Source organism: Octopus sinensis, unplaced genomic scaffold (genome assembly GCF_006345805.1).
Source record: "Octopus sinensis unplaced genomic scaffold, ASM634580v1 Contig18697, whole genome shotgun sequence".
Taxonomy (NCBI): Eukaryota; Metazoa; Mollusca; class Cephalopoda; order Octopoda; family Octopodidae; genus Octopus; species Octopus sinensis.
In genome coordinates, this window is record NW_021835973.1 from 35,001 (window position 1) to 57,503 (window position 22,503).

At 38.7% G+C, this 22,503-nt stretch overlaps 1 protein-coding gene across 1 annotated transcript; it reads left to right on the forward strand.

Moving 5' to 3' along the window:
• The first annotated feature begins 572 nt into the window (after positions 1–572).
• LOC115231522 (vacuolar protein-sorting-associated protein 25) lies at positions 573–11,317 on the forward strand. Its single transcript, XM_029801532.2, has 6 exons — positions 573–724; positions 4,033–4,178; positions 6,731–6,784; positions 7,539–7,627; positions 8,967–9,042; positions 10,424–11,317. Exons 1-6 carry the CDS (start codon positions 675–677, stop codon positions 10,534–10,536), a joined length of 528 nt encoding a protein of 175 aa, XP_029657392.1. The 5' UTR covers positions 573–674; the 3' UTR covers positions 10,537–11,317.
• The last annotated feature ends 11,186 nt before the right edge of the window (positions 11,318–22,503 follow it).

The window sequence follows — 22,503 nt, forward strand, 5'->3', positions numbered from 1 at the left end:
TTCTAATCCTACACAAATACAATTAGAAAACTTTGGCTTCTAATTTAGGCACAGAATTAGCAATTTTAATGGGACTGCATCAATATCAGTACTCAAGTGGTACTTTATTTTATCAGCCCCGAAAGGTTGACAGGCGAAGTCGACCTTGGCGGCATCTGAACTCAGACCGTAAAAAGCCGGAAGAAATACCGTTGAGAATTTCATCCGACTCTCCAGCAATTCTATTCCAATCACAGTCTCTCATCAAAATCACCTGACAAAGAAACACAACTCAAAAATTTAAATATGTTAATTAATTTTTTTATTAATTACTTATTAAGAGATGTGTGCTATCTCCAGTACTGTTGATCTCACTAACTTCAGTTGCCAAAAAATATCCCGTTAACCACGAAGGTGGGAATAAAATAAATCTTTAGAAGCGACTTTCCATTTTGGTCTGATTTCTCTCGTCGTAGGCGGCCTTCATTCACATCTCTTCTTTCTTCTTAAAGACAATCATTCAACCGCGTACGCACACACACATTAATATACATATATATATATATATGTATATATATATATATATAGTTTATTAATATTTAGCAATAGATACATAGAATAGCTAACGAGAGTGAAATGATATTTCTGAGTGAGTGTTGGCAGTGGACGTAAGCGGCCTCGGCTACAGTAGAACTATGGCGGAGTTCCAGTGGCCGTGGCAATACAACTTTCCCCCTTTCTTTACGTAAGTCTTGGATAAACCCACCGAATATCTCTGATATTACATGCACACCTGTATTCACATAACTCATAGCTATTACGTAAGCAATAATGTATTGTTAGACACCTTAAGAATGTCCTGTCTATTTTCGTTTTCTACCCCTTGCTTGTTGACAAGAATGACTGTTGGTGTGTTTGTGTGAATGTATGTATATATATATATATATATATATATAATATATATATATATATATATACAGTTGTGTGTGTATGCTGTGGTGCACCTGAGCACTGTATACAATAATTTCATTATATATACATATATATATATCATACATTTATTTATATATGTGTGTGTACAGAAAGGCGTGTTGTTTAACTGAGTGAGCTCAGCGGATTTATAACCAAAGCTGTTCCATCCGTGACTACCAAGTTGTAACGGGCAGGATTAAATTATCCGTTATGCCTTCCCTTAAGTCGACAGCGCTTGTGTTTTGAAGGCGATTTGTCTGCTATTTCTAGCAGGTTAAGCGACTACATAGTGGTTCATTCATTACTTCAGTATCAGAAGAATTAGTCCTACAAGAATTTAATGTCTCGATCAATTTGTATCTATTGTGTGTAAGAAATATGGGCATTCTTTCGATATAACTCGACAAAATCAAAACATTTCACTTCGGGCATTTCCGTGGGTTGTGGAATAATAGATATAACGAAATTATGCCAGCAATGTCTCGTTTTAAACTTTAAAGAAAAGAAGCCTTGCATATTTCTTCTTACCTCTTTCACGTGTGGATGTAAAATCTGCAAATTTCCAAGCAGAAAACAGAATCGAACTGTCATTTGCTTCCACGGAAATACCCGAAGTGAAATGTTTTGATTTTGTCGAGTTATATCGAAGGAATGCCGAAATATGTGTAGTTTTCCATTTTACAGCGGAATACCATTGCAGCTATCAAAGAGAGAATGGGCGTATTTTGAATGGTGCCCCAGCATGGCCGCGGCCTTCGGGCTAAAACATTTTAAAGGATTTTAAGGATTTAAGTAGATATGAAAGTTAAATTCTTGCCTTAACTACACAAGCGTACCTCTCCCCGACACTCTCCCATAACTTCGAGAAAAATGGATATTGGCAATCCATCGCTTTTGGTCTCATTCTTCCATCAGTGTTCGCCAATTTCTGTAAAGTCTTTATTTATTTATTTACCTTTATATTCATGTCCTGTTGGAGTTGGCATTCGCTTTGAAATGGATGAGGAAGGTGAAAAACGAAAAGATGATCCTATTTTGTTTGCTTGTATGTATGTTTGTTTGCCGAACAATGATGGCAAGTCTGAGACGAAAAACGATAGAATGCCTAGATATTTATTAATGACATTTTCTACAAATACGCTTGAGATTGAGTAGAATCCTATTGTATCGGAATTTGTTGGGGAAAATGTTTTATCCGAGGGTGGGGAGAGAAGTTTTGGAAAATTCACATGAGCCGGTTTTTTTTTTCATAACTTTCAGAAAAATGGGTATTTTTTAAATAAAATTTTCTTAAAATAGCTATCAGATGGTGTAGATTACAATGATATGAGGATTTAATAACATCATCATCATTTAACGTCCGCCTTCTATGCTGGCATGGGTTGGACGGTTTGACAGGAGACTGCACCAGACTTCTGTCTGTTTTGGCATGGTTTTTACGGCTCGATGCCCAACCACCTAGCAAAAAAATAAATGATGGTCTCGCACACTTACATACTGACACAAGGTAACCCTATCTACAAAATGAAACTGGAAATTTCTAAAAATATTGTGATGTGTGTTAGTGTGTATGTTCACATGCTCAACAATTTCATTTTTCAAATTAAATTACAATATCATCGTAAGCTACTCCATCTGAAAGGTATTTGTAGAAAATTTCATTATAAAGTACCCATTTCTTTTTTTGAGAGTTAGGAAGCCAACTTGTGTGAATTTTCTGAAACTCCTTTGCCAACCCTCAGAAAAAAATTTTCACAACTTATGAAAATAATTTACACCAGGGTCCACAGATGCAATATAGTAATTAGGGGATCCACAGTAATTTTTCCGGAGCCATAAAAATATTGTGCATCAGACCAGTAAAGTTTACATGCATTAAACTGGTAATAAGTCCACAAAATATTTTAACAATTTTTATAAAATTCCTGATAATATTTAATCATAAAAATACAATAGGATTTTTAAAATACTGAATAATTAAGAGGGTCCAACTAAGTAGTAAGAATCAAAGGGGTCCATAGGTAAAAGATGGTTGGGAACCTCTGATCTCTACCATCTGAAGCATATTTGCAGAAAATTTCATTTAAAAAATAGTCATTTTTCTGGAAGTTATGAGGAAACAAAGTCTGGGTGGGGAGGGGAAAACTTGTAAAGGTAGGTTTGGCAAATTCTTAATGAGTAACCCTGTAATTAATTAGAATCTCCAATCTGTTGTATGCTAAAAATATACAGAGGAAAGTTAATAGCCGATTCTGATTGTTATCCCATTCTTTAGAAGTACATTTCAAATTGCAAATACCTGAAAATATTGAAAAAAGAAACCGATAAAAGTACAACCATCGACTTGTATTATTTCTTAATACTTGCATTGTTTTGGTTAAAAAAATGAAAAACATATATATATATATATATCACCATCATCTTTTAACGTCCTCTTTCCATGCTGGAATGGGTTAGACACTTTGGCTGGAACTGGTAAGCTGGAGTGCTACATCAAGTTCCAGTCTGATTTTGGCTTGGTTTCTATGGCTGGATGCCCTTCCTAAAGCCAACCACTCCAAGAGTGTAATGGGTGCTCTTTACAAGCCACCAGCATGGGCACCAGTTACGTGACACCAGCATCAGTCCTGACTACGATTTCACTTGGCTTGATAAGTCTTCTCAATCACAGCACATTGCCAAAGGTCTCGGTCATTTGTCGTCACCTCTGTGAGGCCCAGATATCATCATCATCGTTTAACGTCTGTTTTCCGTGCTAGCACGGATTGGACGGTTCGCCCGGGGTCTGGGAAGCCAGGAGGCTGTACCAGGCTCCAGTCTGATCTGGCAGTGCCAGCCTCACCTGGCACCTGTGCCAGTGGCATGTAAAAAGCACCTACTACACTCATGGAGTGGTTGATGTTGGGAAGGGTATCCAGCTGTAGAAACACTGCCAGATCAGACTGGGGCCTGGTGCAGCCTCCTGGCTTCCCAGACCCCAGTCAAACCATCCAACCCTTGCTAGCTTGGAAAGCAGATGTTAAATGATGATGATGATGATTTATATATATTTATATCTAATCTGTATGTATGTCATTTCAGGATCCAACCAAACTTTGACACAAGAAAGAAACAGCTGGAGGCATGGTGTTACCTGATTCTCGATTACTGTAAATATCATAAGATCTACTGCTTGGATGTCACTGAATCCCAGGGCTCAGTCCTTTTTTACAACAAAAAGCTAAACCGTATCCTTTCAATGTTTAACCCTTTCGTTACTGTATTTATTTTGAGATGCTCTGTGTTTCTTTCAATTACTTTAAATATAACAAAGAATTTAGTAAAATAACTTAGTTATCATTCAGCTAGTGCTAGGAGCGTAAATTGTGACTAAGGATTCGTGGAAGATTTTAATTCAAAACTTAGGAAAACAAGACATTTGTATTCAGAACCAGAGCTGGTTTCAGCCGGGTTTGGTAATGAAAGGGTTAATAGTGTTCACCCATTTGGGTTGAGTTCACCTCCCATGGAAACTGGACGAGACTTTTGACACCATTTCAATCAAGCAAGGTCATCTTTCATTAGAAGCAAAATTACTTTAAAAATGCCTGCTAGGTACAGGTATGGCTGTGTGGTCAAGAAGTTCACTTCCCAACCTCATGGTTTCAGGTTCAATCCCAGAGCATTGGCACCTTGAGCATGTGTCTTATACTATAGCCCCAGGCTGTTCAAATTCTGGTGAATGAACTTGGTAGACAATAACTGAATGGTGTTGGCTGCTTTTTTATCTTTTATTTTTGACTGTCCCCATGCTGGGGCACCACCTTGTCAGTTCTTATGTTCTGAGTACAAATTCTACTGAGGTCGACTTTGCCTTTCATCCTTTCAGAGTTGATTAATTAAGTACCAGTGAAACACTGGGGTCAGTGTAATCGACTAATCCTTATCCCCCAAATTTCTGGCCTATACCTTCAGTAGAAAGGATTATTATTATTATTATTAAACAAATATTGCCAGACATTTTGTCAATCACTCCACTACTTTGGTCTATCCACATATTAAAATTACCCTTTCTACTAAAGGCACATGGCGTGAAATTTGTGTGGGAGGGTACTAGTTGATTACATCGGTCCCCCCAGTCTTTCACTGGTACTTAATTTATCGACCCCGAAAGGATGAAAGGCAAAGTTGACCTTGGCAGAATTTGAACTCGGAACGTAGCGATGGGTGAAATACCACCTTACTCTTTTTTGTTTTTTTCACTCTTTTACTTGTTTCAGTCATTTGACTGCGGCCATGCTGGAGCATCGCCTTTAGTCGAGCAAATCGACCCCAGGACTTATTCTTTGTCAGCCTAGTACTTATTCTATCGGTCCCTTTTGCCAAACTGCTAAGTTACAGGGACATAAACACACCAACATCACAGACACAGAAACATACACACACACTCGTATATATACATATATACAACGGGCTTCTTTCAGTTTCCATCTACCAAATCCACTCACAAGGCTTTGGTCAGCCTGAGGCTATAGCAGAAGACACTTGCCCGAGGTGTCACAGTGGAACTGAACCTGGAACCATGTGGTTGGTAAGCAAGCTACTAACCACACACAGCCACTCCTGTGCCTTGTAAATATTAATATAATGTCTCATGTCTAAAGAGAGTAATTGCCCAAAAATTCATTAGCAATCAAGATTTATTTTATGGAAGATTGGGGTGAGTTGGTCATGGTTGGATATTAACTCAGAACAGTGCAGAACCAGAAACAGTTTCTTCTGCTCTCTGTGCTTATCCTGATGTTTAATCGGTTTTATGTTGAAACTGGACAGATCTGTCCTTTCACACCATCCTCACGATTCCATTCAAAAGGTAAACAAGCACATCATCGAAATCTCTAAACTGCTAGGTGATGCATGAGTAATTTAAAACGATGTGAGTGAAATAAGCGTGACTTTTCAGAGACTAATTCTGAATGCTGACGAGTAAAGGATCAACAAAAAAAAAATGTTCCGTTCAGTCAACAGTTGTCTCCCTTGGACTGCTCCCTTAGACCTCCGTAATGCTATGATGGACCGTGAAGTTTGGCGTAGCATGGTAAATTCCATTGTCTCGACCACGGTCGGACAATGATGATGATGATGACAGACTGCTGCATCTTGTTTTCGTTCGTTGACAATATTCTGGAGTTAATACTCCACTCCCGTCCATTTGGGCATGTTTTCTTCTACTATAGCCTCGGGCCGACCAAAGCCTTGGGAGTGGATTTGGTAGACAGAAACTGAAAGAAGCCCATCAATTATGTGTATATATATATATGTTTGTGTGTCTGTGTTTGTCTCCCCCAACATCGCTTGACAACCGATGCTGGTGTGTTTACGTCCCCGTAACTTAGCGGTTCGGCAAAAGAGACCAATAGAATAATTACTAGGCATACAAAGAATAAGTCCGGGGTCGATGTGCTCGACTAAAAGGCGGTGCTCCAGCATGGCCACAGTGAAATGACTGAAACAAGTAAAAGAGTATATATATGTGTGTGTGTGTGTATATACATATATATATATATATAAACACATAAACCAAGCCGAAGCAGACATAGAACCTGGTACTGCTCTCTGGCTTGTCTGTTTTTGTCAAGCCATTCCACCCATGCCAGCATGGAAAAAAGGACGTTAAATGCTGATAATGATGATGATGATGATATAATCGTACACACACAACACAATGATAGTCAGCAATATATAGTCGAGTTTCTTCTCATGTCCTGCATAACTAATTTCTTCCTTGACCTTTCGCCAGGGAAACTATCCACAGATTCATTAATGACAATTCTTGATGAATTAAAGAAAAAAGGTAAGTAATTAATTTTTTACTATTTCTTACTCTACACAACAGACTCAATGTCCTACCAGTGATGCTGTCTACATACCATATGAGTGGAGAACCATCTAGAAAATTACATATTATAGAAATATTAAAATTAAAATAAACAATAATATATTGATGATTAAGTAAATTGCAAAATATACGTTTTTATTATTATTATTTTGCAATTTACTTAATCATTGGTATATTATTGTTATTTTAATTTTACTATTTCTATTATATGTAATTTTCTAAATGGTGTAATTTAATTGTTCATTTTGAATTGGTAAAAGGTGTTTTTTTTCTAATTTACATATATATATATATATATATATATATATATATATATCACATGATCACGTGACCGACCAGACCATCAGATGTTGCTACACATCGCTGGTCACAATGCATTCGCATTGTTTTAGCCTTCGAACGACGCCACCCTGCTGGCTAAGCGAGCAGGCCAACAGAAGAAAGAGTGGTGAAAGAGTACAGCAGGGATCACCACCCCCTGCCGGAGCCTCGTGGAGCTTTTAGGTGTTTTCACTCAATAAACACACACAATACCCAGTCTGGGAATCGAAACCGCGATCCTCCGACCACGAGTCCGCTGCTCTAACCACTGGGTCATTGCGCCTCCACATATATATATGTATATATATAAGGAAACAACCACACTACCATACAACAATGATATAGGGATTGATATAGGTTAAAAGTCTTTTGCGTTTCTCTTCCACAGGTCACCTTGAATGGACAGATAAATCTAAACGCCAATTCACAGTTGTGTGGCGTTCAAATGAAGAATGGGGGAAACTTATTTACAAATATGTAAGTCTTATTAATTATTATCACTCTGCATTCTCCCTCCTAACCTCGATTAGGATTTCTCCCAAGCCAATGAAAAATAGCAGCCAAATGACACCCATGTCATATCCTACTACCTTAAAGAAAGGAAGGATGCATTTCACAATCTAATTCCTGACACTTGAAAAAAAGTGTGACAGTCACAGCTGGAATGTCTTTGATTACAGGTGTGTTGGATGAGAACTCATCATCATCATCATACATCCGTTTTCCATGCTGGCATGGGTTGGCCAGCTTGACAAGTTCTGGCAAGCTACAGGGCTGCAGCATCCTGGATAGAACTTCCAATATATTATATCGATTTCTTAGTGTTACACTCCATCATGTCAATTTGTTTGTGCCACACTCCATGTGATATCTGTGACACACCTCTTCCATAATGTCTTATCTATGGCATACTTCACCATGTTACTTTGCCTGTGACACACTCCAACATGATGTCTTGCCAGTTACGTAGTCCACCATAATGCCCATGATATCTCTGTGTTGATTTATCTGTGACACACTCCACTATGACATACTTTGCCACACTGTCATGCCTGTGACATAGTCCATCAAGATGTCTGTGACAACTCCATGTTGCTTTATCTGACACTGTCTGTGACATAGTCCATCAAGATGTTTGTGACACAGTCCATTATGTTGTCTGTCACACAGCATTATTTGACTGTCTGTGACACACTCCATGATGATGTCTAACACTCTGCCATGATGTCTTGTCTGTGACATAATCTACCAAAATGTCTGACACTCTATTATGTTGTCTGTGTCACTCAGCATTATGTTGACTGTGTCACACTACATTATATTGTCTGTATCACAGCATTATGTTGACTGTGTGACATACTCTACCATGATGTTTTGACTGTGACACTCCATTATGTTGTCTGTGACACACTCTGTTGTCTGTGATACACTCCATTATGTTGACATACTCCAGCATGATGTTTTGACTGTGACATTGTCTACCAAAATGTCTGTGACACTCCATGACGCACTCCATCATGATGTCTGTAACATCCTCCCCCATGATGTCTTGACTGTGACACACTTCCTACCCCAGTGACCCATATCTATGCCTTGGTTAGTCTGCATTATTCTGTAGAGGACATTGGACTTCCTGGTTTCTCTGGCATATCATCCCCCCTGGATGGGGCACCAGTCCGTCACAGACACCTTCGCCTTATTTCCTCAGAAACAACTGCAAGCAATCCCCCATCCCTCGCCAAGAAAAATGGAATCAACCAACCAAATCACCTTATCACTTGGGTAGTAAGTGTTGTGTAATTTCTTCTATTTTCAGATCACAGACAATGGAATGACTGACACAGTGTGTACTCTGTTTGAGTTGACCTCTGGTGAAGATACTGTAAATAAAGGTAAGTTGGCAGATAAAAGGGTTCATCATCATCATTTAACATCCGTCTTCCATGCATGCATGGGTAGGATGGTTGACAGGAACCAGCCAGGTAGATTACTGTGTCTGTTTTGGCAGGGTTTTTATGGCTGGATGCCCTTCCTAACACCAACCACTCTGCAGAGTGAACTCGGTGCTTTTTACGTGACAATAGGACGAAAGACCGAGACCTCTGGAGATATGTTGTGACTGTGAATACCCAGCAAATAATATGAGTTCATGGCTGTATCTTACACCAGTTTTGCATAACCAGCCCCAGCCCATTCAAAAGTACCTTGGATCATAGGGCGACATGCTGTGCTTGAGGAGACCTATTGAGTCAAGTACAACAACATCAAAATGAAAATCAAATGGAAATTGTAGCTGTGATCCCCATGCCGGTGGCATGTAAAAAGCACCAACCGATCACGGCCTTTGTGTCTGTTTTGGCATGGTCTTTATGGCTGGATGCCCTTCCTAATACCAACCACTTTACACAGTTTATCCCTTTTCCTCCCAAAGTCTTTGTCTTGCTAAAGACACTGCCAATGCTCTAATCTGACATTTTACTGCTTTCCATGACCTTCCCAAATATTTCAATTCGTTAACATGTCTCATTTTCTCCTCGGATGTTTCAATTAGATTACATTGGTTTCACTTTTACTATTTTTATCATTAATTTACTTGTCGTTAACGCGATAATGAGCTGGCAGAATCGTTAGCATTACATTTGAAATCATTGAGAGAACACTGGTGTAGCCTTGGTGGAGGTTTGTGTTCTCTGAGTGTTCTTGTTATTTTTATTATTATTATTATTATTATTATTATTATTATTGAGTGAGAGAGCAGTGCATGCCATCAAAGGGACACTGGGCTAAAATATACGAAGCCCAGTATACCCATCATGACTACCCATCTGATAAGGGTACACCAGGCACATGCATCACAACCATATGTGCGCGACATGGTGATCTCATATCAAGATAAACAGCGCATGACCTCACAGGTGGGGCCCAGTTAGAATTTTCTTCTGGTCAAGTAACCCATCCCACTCAAAAGGTCCCTGAATAAGGCTTGTTTAAGGATGTTGAACGAACCACCCATGATCCCAGAATTGAATTATCCAAACCCCAAAGAATCCCTCTCAACACATGGCTATGACGTTTCCCCCACTACTTCTGCTCGTGATCAGAGATGCACATATCGTCAGCCACTAAGGGACATGGTCAACTGGTTAAGGTCAAACAACTGACAAGCAAATCTGTGGTATTGAGCAGAATATTTGCTGTAGCCCATCTTTTATACCAAGTATTATTATGATTATTATTATTATTATTATTTTTTATTTTGTATTTCTGTTGTAGAATTTCATGGACTTGAGAAACCGTTGTTGATCAAAGCCTTAAAGACTCTGGAGAACGAAGGTAAAGCAGAGTTGATGCTGACCGAAAGTATCGAAGGAGTGAAATTCTTCTAAACGAACAATCGCTTTGCTTTGCTCTTACCTGCATCCTAACATATGTATGCGTGTAATACATATGTAAGCGCACACACACACATACATTCATATACAAACACACACACACATTATATATATATAGACTCAAACTCACATTTATGGGAAAGACTTTAGTTTGTATTCAGTCAATGTAACAACAACTAAGCTACCGTTCTTCTATGGAATTTGAACTGCTGAGGCTGGTACAACTAAAACTGCCGTATCAACTGCATGATAAAGAGAAGAAAAAACAAATGGCTTCATTTATAAACAGAACAAGCATTAATATATTGATATTGTATAAAAACTGGTATGTCTTTCATGTTTAACCCTTTTGCACTTAAACTGGCCACATCCGGCTCCAAATATATTCCGCCTGGTTTTTTTTTTTTTTTTTTTTCTTTTTTTTTATGTCCGGACCGGTCAGATCTGGGTTCTCACACCAACCTTACAAAGTCATTCTGAAAATATGCCACAGCATTCATCAGAAATCTTTGAAGCTATGAGATTGAGATTGAGATAATGCATGATTCATTGAAAACAATGGGAATAAGTAAGCGTTACATTTGACAGAATAATGTGAATGTTAAAGGGTTAACCTTGAGGTCACTTAAAGCATTCTGTTTGACCTGTGGGCAGGCATTTAAGGGCTGTTTGACCTGTGGGAAGATTCACTTAACCCAATTTCCATTATCATATTTCTGTTGAGATGTTCTGTGTTTGTGTCAATTTTTAAACATAAAAAAGAATTTAGTAAAATAACTTTATTATTATTATTATTATTATTATTATATGTTTGACTTTTGCTTTATATTTGTACAAGTTGGCTCCTCACCCAGAGACCTCAAGAGACACCAGGTTAGAAGTTTGTGATGTTGTTATGCCTAGTGTGCCATATATTTGGGGTTTTTTTGTGTTGTACTAGTGGATGTCTAAAAAAAAAAAAAAGAAAAAAGTTTGTTTTAAACCTTGAGATTACATAGAAAATATTTTGCGTAGGATATGAGCAGTTCCCATGAGCACTATCTTTTGAATTTCTGCCATTTTTGGGTTTCCTGGTATCTGAGTTAGGTAGCAATCAGCCCCTATTATTATTATTATTATTAAGCTGGTATTCAAGGTAGTGAGCTGGCAGACTCATTAGCAAGTCAGGCAAAATGCTTAACAGCATTTCATCCGTCCTTGTGTTCTGAGTTCAAATTCTGCCAAAGTCAACTTTACCTTTCATCCTTTCAGGGGTCGATATATTAAGTACCAGTGAAACACCAGGGTCGATGTAATCGACTAGTCCCCTCCCCCCAAATTTCAGGTCTTGTGCCAGAGAGCTATACTAGGCCCCAGTTAATGTTAGGAACGTAAATTAACTCTAAAGTTTTGATGGAAGAACTTTTGGAAGCAAGACATTTGTATTCAAGAGCCAGGGGTGGTCTCAGACTGGTTGGTATCGAAGGGGTTATTAAACAGAGTCTGTGTAAAACTGACCATCATTACACAGTAATAGCATCAACAACATAAGAAAATACAACAGACTTTTAACAATATCTGGGTTGGTTTTTTTTTTTTCCAAATATTTTGTTTTTCATTTTATATTTTGTTCTATTTATCATTATCATCATAATCATCATCATCATTTAACGTCTGTTTTCCATGCTGGCATGGGTTGGATGGTTTGACTAGAGCTATACCAGGCTCCTGTTGTCTGTTTTGGTGTGGTTTCGATGCCTTGATGCTCTTCCTAATGCCAGCCATTTTGCAGAGTGTACTGGGTGTCTCATATGTGGCACCAGTATGGGTGCCTCATATGTGGCACCAACATGGGTGCCTCATAAGTAACACCAGCACCAGTGCTTTTCATGTGGAACCAGCAAAGTTGTTTTTAACATGGCACCATCACAGGTACATTTTTTTCTTTATTGAAATATTTCGACAATCCATTGTTGTGATGGTCATTACTGCCATTATTGCCATTGTCTTTGTATGACTTTGTGTTGATGTTGTCATTGTTGTAGTAGTGATGGTCATGGCTTCTTTATCATCACCATTATCATCATCATCACAACAAAGAGGTTGGAAATACCATTTTCCTCAAGATTCCCTCTTGCATTTTACTCACTGTAAACCAATGATTGTACCCATATACTTGTCCCGTGCCGGTGGCATGTAAAAAGCATCATTCGGGCTTGGCTGTTGCCATTGCCACCTGATTGGTTCCTGTGACAGTGGAATGTAAAAAGCACCATTCAAGCATGGTCGATGCCAGTACCACCCGACTGGCCCTCGTGCCGGTGGCACATAAAAAGCATCCACTATATTCTCGGAGTGGTTGGCATTAGGAACAGTATCCAGCTATAGAAACTTTGCTATATTAGATTGGAGCCTGGTGCAGCCTTCTGGCTTGCCTGCCCTCAGTAAAACCGTCCAACCCATGCTAGCATTGAAAGCAGACGTTAAACGACGACGATGATGATGATGATGACAACAGCAACTGTGCATATAGTCCTGGTACTTGTAAATGGCTCGGGTGATCAACGATAGCCTTGGTAGGATTTCAGAACAACCTGCTGTGCTTGAGGAGACCTATTGAGTCAAGTACATGAACATTGAAATAAATATCAATGGAAATAGTAGTTGTGATACCTGTGCCGGTCCGGTGGCACGTAAAAAGCACCATCCGAACGTGGCCGATGCCAGCGCCGCCTTGACTGGCTTCTGTGCCGGTGGCACGTAAAAAGCACCAACCAATCGTGGCCACTGCCAGACTCCCCTGGCACCTGTGCCGGTGGCACGTAAAAAGCACCCACTACATTCACGGAGTGGTTGGCGTTAGGAAGGGCATCCAGCTGTAGCTGGTGCAGCCTCCTGGCTTCCCAGACCCCGGTGGAACCGTCCAACCCGTGCTAGCATGGAAAACGGACATTAAACGATGATGATGATGATGAAATGGCTTGGATAATGAGTGGTAGTTATGAGATTGACCTGTGGTTTCGTATAATGCATATGACTAGTTACATGGTAACAAGATGTAAGAATTTTACTGGGCAGTGAAGCAGACTGAAGCTGTTACTAAGCAACCTGTTAATTGCCGTTGCTAGGTGACCCAATTAAAGCTGGTTGGTAGGAATGCTGTTTATAGATCCAGACATGAAGAAAAATATTTTAAACACACATTAAATATGAAGGGAAACTGCTTGGAGTATGTATGTGTGTGTGTATATGTGTTTGATATGGCGAGCTGGCAGAATGGTTAGCACGCCGGGCGAAATGCTTTGCGGTATTTCGTCTGCCGTTGCGTTGTGAGTTCAAATTCCGCCGAGGTCGACTTTGCCTTTCTTCCTTTCGGGGTCGATAAATTAAGTACCAGTTATGCACTGGGGTCGATGTAATCGACTTAATACCTATGTCTGTCCTTGTTTGTCCCCTCTGTGTTTAGCCCCTTGTGGGTAATAAAGAAATAGATATATATATATGTGTGTGTGTGTACATATATGTATGTGTATATACGTGTGTGTATATATATATAAATGTGTGTGTGTGCATATATGTTTGTGTATATATATATATATATATATATATATACATAATTCTTAAACAAGAACATTATTGAAAGTGACTTCGAAGTTTTGGCCAGCTAAGCTATCGTCCAACAATGGCTTAACTGGCCGATACTTCGAAGTCACTTGCTTAAGAATAACAAATTTGTACTCTACAAAAGTATAGAGTAACGAATCAGATTAATATAAAAATGGCTTCTATTATAACTGAACACACACACACACACAGGTGCAGATGTAGCTGTGTGGTTAAGAAGCTTGCTTCGCAAACACATCGTTTTAGGTTCAGTCCCACCGTGTGGCACCTAGGGAAAGCGTCTTCTATTGTAGCCCCAGTAGAAGATCAAATGACCCTGGTGGATGGAAACTGTGGAGGCCTGTCATATATTGTGTCAGTGTGTGGCTGTTATCCACCCCAACTAACTGATAACTGATGTAGGTTTGTTTGCGTCCTCGTAATTTGAATAAAGACTGGACTTATTCTTGCGTGGCTGTGTAGTAAAAGAATTGATTCTCAACTATATGGTTTCTGGGTCGATGAAAATCTTGTGAGTGAATTTGGTAAACGGAAACTGAAACGTCATGTGTGTATATATTTTTTTAATTCTTTTATTTGAGTCATTTGACTGTGGTCATGCTGGAGTACTGCCTTTAGTCGAACAAATTGACCCCAGGGCTCATTCTTTGGAAGCCTAGTACTTATACTATTGGTCCCTTTTTGCCGAACCGCTAAGTTACGAGGACGTAAACACACCAACATCAGTTGTCAAGCCATGGTGGTGGGGGACAGACAGACAGACACTCGCACACATATATATACATATATACGACGAGCTTCTTTCAGTTTCCGGCTATCAAATCAACTCACAAGGCTTTGGTCGGCCCAAGGCTATAGTAGAAGACACTTGCCCAAGATGCCATGCAGTGGGACTGAACCTGGAACCATGTGGTTGGTAAATAAGCTACTTACCACAGAGACATGCATGCGCCTATATTAATAATATTAGGCAGAAATAAGAGATCGAAGCCTCGTAAGTGGATTTGATAGATGGAAACTGAAAGAAGCCCGTCATACCGGCTTGGCAAAAGTGGCCGATAGAATATGTTGCAGACTTCAAAAAGTCATTCGACTAAAAATTTCCTACACAGCCACGCAAGAATAAGTCAGGTCCTTATTCTATCGGTCTCTAAGGACGCAAACAAACCAACGTCAGTTGTCAATTGGTTGGGGTGGATAACAGCCACACGCAGACACAATATATATGACAGGCTTCAAAAACTCATTCGACTAAAAATTCTTCACGGCCGTGCCCCAGTCTGGCCGCAGCCTAATAACTGAAACAAATAAAAGATAAAAAGAAAAAAAATAATTGTATTTTCTGCAGCACACAACAGAGAAACATTCTTTTCTACTCTAGGCACAAGGCCCATCATTTTAGGGAGGGGCCAGTCGATTACATCGACTCCAATATGCAACTGGTACTTAATTTTTCAACCCCCCCCCCCAAAAAGGATGAAAGGCAAAGTCGACCTCGGCGGAATTTGAACTCAGAATGTAAAACCGGACGAAATACCTATTTCTCTACTACCCACAAGGGGCTAAACACAGAAGGGACAAACGGATTAAGTCGATTATATCGACCCCAGTGCGTAACTGGTACTTATTTAATCGACTCCGAAACGATGAAAGGCAAAGTCGACCTCGGCGGAATTTGAACTCAGAACGTATTGGCAGACGAAATACAGCTACGTATTTCGCCCGGCGTGCTAACGTTTCTGCCAGCTCGCCGCCTTAAAATCCAGCCCGTGGTCCCAGCCTTGGATGAACCTTGAAACTAATGTTCAGGTCGTTTGGGCAATGCTGGCGGTATATTCTCCATATCGTACAAATGATGTACCTCTCGCAGCGGCGCTGGACAGAGTAGAGTTTCAAGGCCTTAAGGCGGTCCCAGTAATCGAGATCAGTCATGCCTTCAATTCGTTTAGTGAGTGCCCTCTGGGGTGATTCAATCCTCGAGATGTTTTGTTTTGTATGGGGAGACCACAAGGGGCAGCAGTATTCGAGGTGTGGCCGTACAAAGGAGGAGAAAAGTGGAATGATGACACCTTGTTCTCTGGACCGGATATATATATATATCGAATGAATTATCCTATGTTTACCGTCAACATGGAAAATTCGATGAACCGATACCAGGGTAGCAAATTTACGTCAGAAACACGGTTGAAGCGACCTGTCCAAGGGTAGAAACTCCGGGTTCATGTGCAGAAATTTGTGTGTTATATATGAATAAGGATAAGATCGATAATTTAAAATAAAATAACGATTTTATCAAGTGGCCTGTATAGAAAAAAAATATGGACAACTAAGGTGGTTTTAGAGTCAGATCATGGCTGCTATTTTCAGCATGGTGGTATCTCGTAGATACCGTAATTTATAGTTTTAATATATATATATATACCAATTAAGGACTGAACACGAAAAGTGGACAGTCAACATGCTAGATATAGACGTCAAATCGCCATTCTCCACAAAGAGTATGTTCTCAAATAAAACTCAGCACAAGTTTTATTTTTGCTGAGTTTTATTTGAGAACATACTCTTTGTGGAGAATGGCGATTTGACGTCTATATCTAGCATGTTGACTGTCCATTTTTCGTGTTCAGTCCTTAATTGGTATATAAAAATATTTTAATCTTCGGATTCTTTTTAATATGTTAGACCACTGGTTTTAATTGACTAATATCAATTTCTACCCTTAATTATTATATATATATATATAATATATATATATATATATATATATATATATAGATATATATATATATATATATATATATATATATATATATATATATATATATACATATACATATATGTATGTATGTACACGACGAGTTTCTTTCAGTTCCGTCTATCAAATCCATTCAAGGCTTTGGTTGGCCCGAGGCTATAGGAGAAAAATAAGATGGCATACAGTAGGTCTGATCCCGGAACCATGTGGTTAAGAAGCAAGCGTCTTAGCGCACAGCAATTCTCGAACAAACAGCGATTTTCCCAAAATATTGCGAAATTTATGTAGTCGCATTCAGCTATTTCTTAATAAACTCAGACAAATTTAGGTACACCACTTGTGTGTGTGTGTGTGCGTTTACGATGCACATTTTTATAGAGCGAGAAGAATGACTAATGCACGAGACAAACAAGCAGAGTTATGTACCTTGTATATATTCACATGGGCACAATCCTCTATCGCAGATGGCAAAGACAAGCAGAGTTATGTACCTTATACTGTTAAATTTCTCTAACAGCACAACATTAAAGCAGAGACAGCTGAGAAGATATTAATTTGCTCCAGCACAACATTACAGATGTATGAGTGTAGAAATTCCAATGTACACGAGAGCCACTGCCTGGTACTGCATCAGGGATTATTATTATTATTATTATTATTATTATTATTATTATTATTAATATTATTATCATCATTGTTGTTATTATTATTATTATTATTATTGTTTTTTCCTTCTTTCTTCAAATTTTCTTCCGTTTCTCGCCGAGTGTTTTCCATATTATTATTATTATTATTATTATTATTATTATTATTGAGTGAGAGAGCAGTGCATGCCATCAAAGTGACACTGGGGTAAAATATACAAAGCCCAATATACCCATCATGACTACCCGTCTGATAAGGGTACACCAGGCACATGCATGACAACCATATGTGCGCGACATGGTGATCTCCTAAAAAGATTAATAGCGCATGACCTTGCAGGTGGGGCCCAGTTATATTATTATTATTATTATTATTATTGTTATTGTTATTGTTATTATTATCATTATTATTAAGGTGACGAGTTGGCAGAATCGTTAGCACGCCTGACGAAATGCTTCGAGGCATTTCGTCTGCCTTCGCGCGCTCTAAATTCGAATTCCGCTGAGGTCGACTCTGCTTTTCATCCTTTCGGGGTCACTAAAATAAGTACCAGTTACGCAATGAGGTCAATGTAATCGACCCCCCCCCTCGCTCCTCAGCCCCTAGTTTTCAATCCTTGTGCTTTTTATATAAAGAATTATTATTATTATCATTATTATTATTTCGCTTTGATATAGCAATACCAAGAACCTACTGTCAGAACACAATATTCCTATGCTTCAGAATGAGGCGTCGCTCGAGTACAGAGCAGTAATTAGAAATTAAAATGACAACGGTTTAAAAGATTATGTCATGTTTACTTACAGCGGTTTCTGCTATTTGATGCAATGCACTCCTAGTTGCGTGCTTGTGAAACACTCTATAGCTTCGTCAGAGCTTGATGCACAAAAATTCAACTATGATTGTACTACATCGTACAGTAGAAACAGCTATAAGCTAAATATGTTCATGACATAATTTCCTTACCCTTAAGGGTGGATTCTACTGTAGCTTGTAGCCCCAGGAGGACACTTCATCCAGTTGGCTGTTGACACACTTTCTGTGTCCTATTAGTATTTGGAAAGGGAAGCCATCCTTCCCATCTTCAACCTGTATCACACACACACACACACACACACACCACACACACACACACATCGTTTTTCGACCTTGTTTGGAAGATTCTTTATGTGAGTTCGTGTGTTGAAGCATATTCTGTTGTGTCTGGGGAGAGAGTCATTTCCTTTTTGTGCCTTTTAATTTAAGGAAAATAAAAATAAGGAAGAAATGGGAATTTTACCGGTGTGTGTTAAATTAAAAGGCACATAAAGAAAATGACTTTCCCCAGGCACAACAGAATATACATGGTTCCATGTTCAGTGTGACTGAACATGGAACCATGTGGCTGGTAAGCAAGCTACTTATAGAAAATAGATGTTTCCTCTTCGAGCCACGCCAGGCACATAAGGACCGGTTTCCCGGTTTCGGTTGCGTGTATATTCCCCATTAGGACAGGACGCCGATCGTTCGGAGACTCACTCAGTCTTGCCAGCTGAGTGGACTGGAGCAACGTGAAATAAAGTGTCTTGCTCAAGAACACTACGCATTGCCCAGTCCAGGAATCGAAACTACAATCTTACGATCCTGAGTCCAACATGCTAACCACTAAGCCACGCGCCTCCACTGTACGTGTGTGTGTGTGTGTGTTTAAGTATATGTATGAGCATGTGTATATATTTGTAGTTATATGTATATATATATATGTACAAATATATTTAACTGTGCGTGTATATATACATATATACGTATGTGTATACACACATATATCTATGTTATGTATGTGTATACACATACATATATATATATATATATATATATATATATATAGATTGATAGATAGATAGATACACACACATACATACAAACACACACACATATACATAGTCTCTTTTAAAATGTATATACTGCATAATATATATTAAACATGTCTACAGTGTATACGATATCATTGAGGCTATACATACATACATACATACATACATACATACATACATACATACATACATATATTCATGCATACACGCATACATACAGAAAGATAGATAGCTAGATATATATAACCAGGGAGACATATGGATAGAGAGAGAGAAAGAGAGAGAGAGAGAGATGACTACAATCTCCAGCACCAGTTTTTATAGCCATAAACATATTTTTTGGTGAATTCTCACATGTTAGCCCCACCCACTTCAAAAATAGGAGAAAAAATTAATTAAAAACCCATCAAATTTTGGTATAAAAATTATAATCATTATACATCAAAGCTATAATTTCGAATCAATATTTTCCGCCTCACTGTTAATACTCAGATTTTTCTAATATATATATATATATATATATATATATATATATATATATATATATATATGCACACGTGTATATATGGGTGCAGGACGTCACCAAACAGTAAACAACAGGAGATACGAAAACGAATGAATTCAATGCGCAAACAACGAAAGAAACAAATAGAAAACAGGACAAGTAACATAAGGAACGACCCTTCGTCAGTTGTCGGCTGTCTTTCTACTCCTCATTTCGAGCATTGTACGACAATGAGAGCCACTGCCTGATACTGCATCAGGGCAATAATAATAATAATAATAATAATAATGATGATGATGATGATGATTATCATCATCATTATTATTATTATTATTGTTATTATTATTATTATTATTATTATCATCATCATCATCATCATCATCATCATCGTCATCGTCATTATCATCATCATCATTATTATTATTATTATTATCATCATTGTTATTATTATTATTATTATCATTATTATTATTATTATTATATTATTGAGTGAGAGAGCAGTGCATGCCATCAAAGTGACACTGGGATAAATATACGAACCCCAATATACCCATCATGACTACCCGTCTGATAAAGGTACACCAGGCACATGCATCACAACCATATGTGCGCGACATGGTGATCTCATATCAAGATAAACAGCACATGACCTTGCAGGTTATTATTATTAATTATTATTATTATTATATTATAATTATTATTATTATATCATTATCAATCCCATCATCATCATTATTATTATTATTATTATTATTATTATTATTATTATATTATTATATGAAAACTCACGGCTTATTTTTGCTGGGCAAGATGGAAAGTGTCAGCTGTCCAGAGCCAGCAGACGAAAGTGATACCTGTTTACTGGTCATGCTTCAAGAACCCTGCGAAGAATTCTTGCAGTTCCAAGCAATACTGATTTCTACTGAGTTCTACCTTGTACCGATTCTTTTCAGCCATGTTGGTAGTTGAGTGCTGATACTTCCAAAAGCACCAATTACTATTGGCATCACGTCTACTACTCTCTTCATTGACCACAACCTTCGTATTTCCCACTTTAAATCGTCATAGTTGTTCATTTCTTCTTCTTCTTTCACATTGATCCTGTTGTCACCAGGGCATTCTATATCGATTATCATACGTGTTCTTTCTTTTTTTATTCACCATAACAATGTCCGGTTTCCTATGTCTGGTCAGGTGATCGCACTGGATCATTACATCCCACAGGATTTTGCAGTTCTCATTTCCAGTGACCCCTTCTGGGGTTTCCCCATACCACGCTTTTGCTCTTTGTAGGCCATGATTTCCACAGAGCTCCCAATGGATCATTCTTAACCACATTGTCATGGCATCGTTTGACTCGCGTTGTACCAATTTCGTTTCACCCCTCTCACCACACGTTCTGCATTTGTCGCTATCGGTAGTATTGTCAATTCTGCACTTCATATAATTGGTCCTTAACGCCTGTTCCAGGACACGGTGTGAGTTGTGTTATTTTAGATTATCAGATGTTTGTGTCAGGTTTGCGTTGTGTACTCTTTTACTTGTTTCAGTCATTTGACTGCGGCCATGCTGGAGCACTGCCTTTTTTAGTCGAGCAAATCGACCCCAGGACTTATTCTTTGTAAGCCTAGTACTTATTCTATCGGTCTCTTTTGCCGAACCGCTAAGTTACGGGGATGTAAACACACCAGCATTGTTAAGCGATGTTGGGGGGTGGGGACAAACACAGACACACACACATATATATATAAACATATATACGACGGGCTTCCTTCAGTTTCCGTCTACCAAATCCACTCATAAGGCTTTGATCGGCCCGAGGCTATAGTAGAAGACACTTTACCCAAGGTGCCACGCAGTGGGACTGAACCCGGAACCATGTGGTTGTTAAGCAAACTACTTACCACACAGCCACTCGTGAAGATTGTTCTATTTGAACTTTTCCGTTGAATCGTAAGTTACTCTATTAAATTGGAAGTGTCTTGTGCAAGATATGGGCTGTTCCTAGCAGAACTATTTTGTGTGTGTGAGTGTGCGTATAGGGTGGGAGGGTAGTGTGTAGTGTTTTAGTCAGCTGGTTAAAACAACACAATAATTCGATACGATGCAGTGATGTCACCTGCTAATTAAAACCACAATAATTAGGTGAGATGCAATGAAATTATTTGCTGAATTAAGATCACAAAAATTAGGTAAGATGCCGTGATATAACTTGTTAATTAAGATTACAATAATTAGGTAGAATAGTATGTTATATGCTAATCACGATCACAAAGTACTAAAGAAGATAGAGTGATGTCACTTGCTAATTAAGATCCCAGTAATTAGATAAGACACTGTGATGTCACTTGTTAATTAAGATGGTAACATTTAGATAAGATAAGGCGGTAAGCTGGCAGAATCGTTACCGCATCGGGAAAACTGCTTAGCGGTATTTCATCTGCCGTTACGTTCTGAGTTCAAATTCCGCCGAGGTTGACTTTGCCTTTCATCCTTTCGGGGTCGATTAAATAAGTACCAGTTACGCACTGGGGGCGATATAATCGACTTAGTCCGTTTGTCTGTCCTTGTTTGTCCTCTCTGTGTTTAGCCCCTTGTGG

Excerpts from the sequence above, each read along its gene's own strand:
- LOC115231522 (XM_029801532.2), top strand. The coding sequence starts at position 675 with ATGGCGGAGTTCCAGTGGCCGTGGCAATACAACTTTCCCCCTTTCTTT. Across the intron at positions 6,785-7,538 it reads TGATGAATTAAAGAAAAAAG|GTCACCTTGAATGGACAGAT; the intron begins GTAAGTAATTAA and ends TCTCTTCCACAG. Across the intron at positions 7,628-8,966 it reads GGAAACTTATTTACAAATAT|ATCACAGACAATGGAATGAC; the intron begins GTAAGTCTTATT and ends TTCTATTTTCAG.